The sequence below is a fragment of the Hyposmocoma kahamanoa genome, unplaced genomic scaffold (genome assembly GCF_003589595.1).
Source record: "Hyposmocoma kahamanoa isolate Upper Pololo Valley unplaced genomic scaffold, ASM358959v1 88, whole genome shotgun sequence".
NCBI classification, from domain to species: Eukaryota; Metazoa; Arthropoda; class Insecta; order Lepidoptera; family Cosmopterigidae; genus Hyposmocoma; species Hyposmocoma kahamanoa.
The window spans coordinates 18200079-18207162 of NW_020654466.1; the positions used below are offsets into that span (position 1 = coordinate 18200079).

Genomic DNA, 7084 nt, shown 5'->3' on the forward strand with positions numbered 1-7084 from the left:
CACACGCACACGCACACGCACACGCACACGCACACGCACACGCACACACACTTTATCATATACATAATATAAATAATGCACACACTTTTAAGATTCAAATTAAATTAAAATTTAAAATTAGAAGTTAAAACAGTTGAAAATTGTTAAACAAAAATTGTTTTGTTTTGACGATGTTTGGAAATGTAAAAATTCAACACTAAATTAAGTTAAATATGCATTTATAGCTATGGAAGAGCGGTGCCTCCTAACACAGGCTTGATAAGCTTAATAGGAGGTACCATCCACTGTTAATGTACAGTTAATTGTTTCACTGAAATAAACATTTTATTTATTTATTTATTATTTATTTATACACCTCGCAAAATCTTCTAACATCATGATTATGATTCCGGCCACATATTTAATGAATTGTTTTTGTTTGGTTTGACAACTACTGATTATATTGTTTATTTATCTTCCTGATAGTTTAGTAGCAGTAGAGCTCCTTGTGAAAGAGTTCGTCCAGGGAAGTACCGCCACTTTACCTATTTCTGCCGTCAAGTAGTAATGTGTGCATTACTGTGCTCCGGTTTGGAAAGGTAAGGGTGCTGGTGAAATTACAGGCACACGAGACTTGTCAACTTATGTCTCAGAATGACGGGCACAGTTTCTGTGCCCCTAAGATCTTTGCGTATAAAGCTTCAAGTGTTTTTGTAACTGTTATGGATAGGCGTGTCGCTTGTTCGTCTTATCACTTTGTGCATATTTATTATTTACCCCATTTATTTCAAAAGACCAATACAACCTGAGCGAGCTAAACAAGTTCCTACCATGGGTTTTTGCCATCCATGTAAGCTAATTTAATTTAAATACTGTACCCTTGATGAATTCAATTTCAAAAGAAATGCGTTAAGACTAAATCCATAACACACAACTTCAATCCATCGTGACCTAGATAATCTTCCTAGATGACAAACAATTCATTTAATAAGCAGTTATTAGCTCAAGCTCTTATATCACAAACGTGATGGTATGGGGTGGCGTCATTGTCCCAGTTCTATAAAATTTTATGTGATCTTAAGAACTTAATTAACTTGGAAATAATTTTGAAGACATTATAATAACAGGAACGTAGACATAGTTTATACCACATCAGTACATATGAGTGTTACCTAAGCTTTCGCTGGTCCATAAACGGATTTGCAGCTTGTGGCCTAATTTGAATTCAGATTAGTTAATTTCAAAGCGTTTCAGTAAGACATAAAACCGTCATCCAAAAACCAACAGAAACAATTGACTTTTGTATGATAGCAAGTGACGTAACGAACAAGTTGTGCGCATGGTGATAAGCGACACGCCTGTCCATACCAGTTGCAGTGCCACTCAGAGCTTTAAATCGCAAAGCAGCAATGCCCCTGCGCCTGTCAACTTGAAACATAAGTTTAGTAAGTAAGTAAACATAAGTTGACAAATCTCAGGTGCCTGCAATTTTACGAACACTCCTTCTATATCGGATCGCAGTAATGCTAACATTACTGCTTGGCGGCAGAAATAGGCAGGTAAGGTGACAGTACTTCTCTGGTTGAACTATTTCACAAGGCTCTTTCAAGCTCCAATACTACTGAAAGTTTCTGTTTGCCTGGTAGCGGGACGTGTATGGATTGTTACTGGTGGTAGATACTGCGCTCGTCAGTCTGAGACATAAGATGACAAGTCTCATGTATCCCACCCTTATTTACCCCTCAAAACATAGTAATGGTGACATTACCACTTGGCGGCAAAAACAGTAAGGTGGCCGAACTTACCTGAATCTTTCACAAATAGCTCTATTGAATGGATGAACTCCTGGTCTCAAACTAAGCAATCTCATGCAACATGAGTACTAGAGCAACTCTGGGGCACTACCCAATACACCCAAGCCAGAACCAATTTAGAACACATAAATTACCCGTATGCATTTCTCTTCTTACGACTTTATATCACTATTAGGCTCACCGTACAACTTGTTGATTGACTAAAGCGTTCATAAATTCTTATAATTCTATCAAATAAATTGCCAAACGTAGAGGCAACATTTTACTAAACGATGCTAACAATCTGCATTTTATGGCTCATTTGTTTTACGGTGCATAAAAATGCGCCATAAAATGGTAATATAGCGGACATGTTTTCATAAAGACACGATTTTTTACTTAAAGATGGTGTAAATAGAATTTTTCCAAGGCAATAAAATATTATGTGGGATCTGTTGGGAAAGTTGTCGTGAAAGAGGCTTGTGGACAGTCCAGTGGTCAGGAGTGACTTCGAAAAAATAATATATTAAATTAAGAACTTAAGGAATGTTCCATAAAAAAAGTGTATTCAAAAAAGACAATAAAGTCACCATTTGTAAGCTAACTACTCGCTGAGGCAAACGTAATGAGCCCAAACACAATTAGTTCTGCTGTAAATATTTGAAGGGTTGGATAGTTTTGTTCGAGTTTGAAGAGACTAACGATGCGCGATTGTGAATGATTTCAATATTCGATTCGTTAGTAATTACTAATCCTGCCACTCGAATGACAAATTAGTAACCTACTAATTTTCGTATTCGAATGAACTGAATGATCATTCATTACTAATAGATTCCACAGAGCACAACTATACACTTAGAGTAGAATAGAATCAAAAATAATTTCTTCAGCGAAGGCAAAAGTATTTATAAGAAAACGTAAAAACATGAAAAGAAAAGAGAAAAACAGAGTAAATATTAGGCTTGACAAAAAACAACCAATCATTGTACGCTACATATTCTGCATGCTCCGTTGAATAATGCCTAAGCATATGTGGGACAGTATACTGTAATGTGACCAGCAGCATTGTGGCATTTTAATTGATATTTAAAAACTAGATAGTACTAATGTATCTCGATCTTTTCACATTAATGATGTGGGTATATCAACAAGAATAAAATCTTGATTACCTAGCCCTTTCTGACATAATAATATGGTAAATACCGAAAATGTGACGGTGACAGGAATATTTTGATATGGACATGGATCCTATATAATAATCATTCGACTCGTGCATTCGGTATTGGCAATCATTCGATTCAATTTTAGTCGAATGATTATGTTTGGATTCTATTAGACGAATGATTTGCCCATTCGAATGATTGTTATTAGTGACATTCAATGTCGCGCATCGCTGTTGCAGACTGTTCTGGTTGTACCATCAGATCAAGAGTACTACTATTGCAATGTTATCCGATTTTCGTATAGTATACCAAATTTCAAGTCGAGCGGACAAATAAAAGAGAAAAGAGCTAAAGAGATGTTCATCAAACATAGTTATGAACCAAATTATAAAAAAAAACGAGTTTTAATAGCATTAGAGCTCCTTGTAAAAGAGTTCGTCCAGGGAAGTACTGCCACCTTACCTATTTCTGCCGTAATATAAACATTACGCTCCGGTTAAAGGGTAAAGGTGCTGGTGAAATTACAGGCATATGAGTCTTGTCAATTTATGTCTCAGGGTGACGGGCGCAGTGGCTGTGCCCGTCAGATCTTTGCGATTTAAACCATTGAGTGGTACTGCAACTGTTATGGACAGGCGTGTAGCTTACCATCAGGCACACGGCTTGTTCGTCTCTTTACTTGATATTATAAAAAAAAATACGTTGTGGGTTGAAACAGCGACTCTGTTCGGTAGCCATCTACTATTTCTTGGCAACTTCATATATAGGTAATAAAATACATAATAAATACAATTCTTATTCTTTATTCTAAAACTCACTTCAAGTACGACATTAGAAAATGTTATTTGTAATTCACAGATTTATACGTAGGTAAGTGCGGTTATAAAACAGACATTGTTTGAATAAATTTTAATGTCCATAAAAGATACGATTGTATATGGAATGAGGTACTTAAATAGTATCTATTTATTTCTCTCAACCAACACAGAAATACCTGTACAGTGACTTTAAAAGAAAATAGATGATTTTCAACTGTATATTACATAGTACAGAGGTATGGTATTAAACATTTGCAAAGAAGGATGGCGAAAGCTGACCCAATAATTATAAAATCAACGAAGAGCCGTTCACGGACTTTGCTGTATAATTTTACGTTTTAGTTTGTGCCTAGTTATCAACTAACAAATATGTATATTTTTGGAAGCCGGGATTAAAAAAATTGTAAAACAATGTATTTTAGAATAAATGCAAAAAGATAACGCCAGTTCAGTTCGACCATAGATTAGGTAACGTTCTTGTAGGTACGTCTCACTTTAAGTATGATCGAATGTTTGCCTACCTAAAGTATTGGTTATTTTATAGTACACACGTATAACGTTACATTAAAGCAAAAAAATACCTAATGAAATAATCGATTAAACAGTAATGACATAAAGTAAAAAATAAAACACAACGTGACAAAAATGTTTAGACAATATTTAAATGAGAGATAAGAAAGTTAGCAAAGGAACGTTTTGACAAGAGGCCTCTTGCCAAAGTCAATAACATATTGAGATTGAGAACAGTGTGACCATTTGGGCAGATTTATATTTTTGTTCAATTTCATTGTAGCAGAACATGTTAACGTTGTATTGATATGAGGCGAAATACAGGACAATGTTATAAACATAACCTATATCAACTTTATAACCCCAGCTTCTACAGGCTGTACCCAATTAGCTTTTTTGATGCTTTGATAATGGATCACAAGTATTGAAAGGTTTCTTTAATTCACGTCCTCAAAAACACTGGGTCACAAAATACACGGGATGTCGCCATCCTTCTTTATTAACAAAAGAGGCAACTCAGACTTGAGATAACGCTTTGTTTCAATTAAAAAAATGTTTTTTTTTTTTAAATAATCACACGCATTAACACTATTGTAATGCTCATGTGATAATTTTAATTAATCTATGTCGATAGAGGTATATGTATTTTGTAATTCACAGATATACATTTCACAGAGTTACATTTTTTGCTTTTTAAGCCATCCCTTATCTCCAGAGAACGATTTCGGTCTTTCCTAATGACGTCGCGCAGGAATCGTGCTCGAGTGTGATCATATTTATTTTGACCACAGACCAAATAAATATTTGACAGAAAGTCTGACATTAATCTAAATTAGGTTTAGGTTTTGACGCAAAATATGCTAAATAACATGTCTTGATTGCCCTGTTACACTCCGTAAACCCTGTTGATTTTGAATATTTTTTTTACATAAAATAAAAAGTGGTTTATAACTGCGTTTTTTTACGTAAACATCTATTATCCGGGTCAGATTATGGACCATGACCTTTGTCTCGATGAGTTGTGAGCTTAGATGTTGATTTTATCGAATATTTAGAATACATTGTTTTATACCGCTTAGTATAGATAAACGCTTATTCTACAAAATATAATTGTAGTGCACTACATAGTGGTGTTTGTAATTGCAGTATCTGGAAAGGGTAATTTTGAAACTATTCTAATAAGGCCACTGTGTAACATGTTAGCAATAAATGCTTGGAATTTGACTTTGAATTATGAAAGCCTATTGCTTATGCTTCAGCGCTTCGTTAGGTAATGAACCTTATTATCTTGTAATTATATTGTTTTGCAAAGCATTAATGCATTCAATATCATCATTCCAGCCGAAAGACGTCTGAAAATGGTCAATCGTCTAAAATAGGCCTACCCAAAAATAGTCACAACGACCGGTCTTACGTTGCTTGCATAAAGCGGATTTTACTTTGCTAGAGGTCTGCCCACGCTGCGCCTTCCGGTATGCTTATTAATATATTATTGCCTACAACAAATAAGACCTTACCTCCACAATGTGCTGCTGTCTGTGTCTTTGATTTCCTTGGTGAGATGACTGAGCAGGGCAGCATTCGCGTTTGTGTACCACTCAACAGCTTCAGACATCGATGAGCCAATTCCGATTCCGTCTCTGTAGGCAATACAAACAAAACTTTGTTCAAATACTACGTACTTATCTGTTGCAGACGGTAAATAAACTTCCGTTTACGGTGGATATAAAACATCGTAATGAAAGATTTCATGTCAGAGAAAGTTCGTAAAAAGTCTTTTAAGATATGTCAAACCGTGCAGCCGACGACAACCGGGGCTAAAAGTCGTGCGGCTGGTGTTAAGCGACACGCCTGTTCATAGCAGTTCCAGTGCAACTAAGAGTTTTAAATCGCAAATATCTGAGGAACACTGCCACTGCGTCTGTCACCTTGAGACATAAGTTGACAAATCCATTTGTTTCTGTAACTTAACCAACATCTCTTCAATATCGGAAAGCAGTAATATTTACATTAAGGTGACAGTACCTACTTCCCTGGATGGTCTCTTTCACAAGGAACTGTACTGAAAGTTTCTTGATGCGATGCGCTAAAGAGTCAAATGTGACATACTGAAGGAATTGTATTGAGGCCTAGTCCTGAATGTAATATATAAAATATTTAGGAAATGAAACTATTTTTCCGGATTTCAATCGCGTATGTTTGTTTTTTCAAACAGACCAACGTTTTAGGGCCCTTTACCGGTCTCATGGTCACGGTTGACTGAGGTGGTACAGTCATCAACCAGCTATGTCTAATATTAATGCAAACCACCCTATTTTTTCACTATAGTTACAAAAGTTATTAATTAAATACCTTATTTTTAATTTTACAAAGAAACATTCCAATTTACGCTACATTGTTGTACGAATTGTTTTATTGTAACAATATGAATTGTTTAAGTTAAATTTATTAATAATTAATAATGGAAATTAGAATAAATTAAAACATGTTAATTAGTACTGCAGTCTTATGTCTTTTGGAATTTTTCATCAGAAGAAATACTGGATCCCAAACTAGTGATTTATCCATATCATGCTCGCAGACTGCAGACTTGTTTACGCGACGGTCTTTGACAGCTATATGTTCTTCGACGCGGGTACAATTATTACTTCGCTTCGTTTGTCCAATATAAGAGAGACCGCACTCACAGTCAACCTTGTAAACTCCTGCATCTTGTAAGGGGATGTGGGGAAGGGAATATATATATATAATATATGTGCACACACACACACACGCACACACACACACACACACACACACACACACACACACACACACACAC

The 7084-nt window shown here is 35.5% G+C and overlaps 1 protein-coding gene across 1 annotated transcript in view; it reads right to left on the minus strand.

Annotated features, from left to right (window-relative positions):
* The window catches only part of LOC113235629, a 180149-nt gene that overhangs the window by 33038 nt on the left and 140027 nt on the right, over positions 1 to 7084 (minus strand). Inside the window, exon 5 of the mRNA XM_026471411.1 lies at positions 5781 to 5903. Within this exon, the coding sequence (XP_026327196.1) occupies positions 5781 to 5903 (123 nt within the window). The remainder of the gene's footprint in view (positions 1 to 5780; positions 5904 to 7084) is intronic.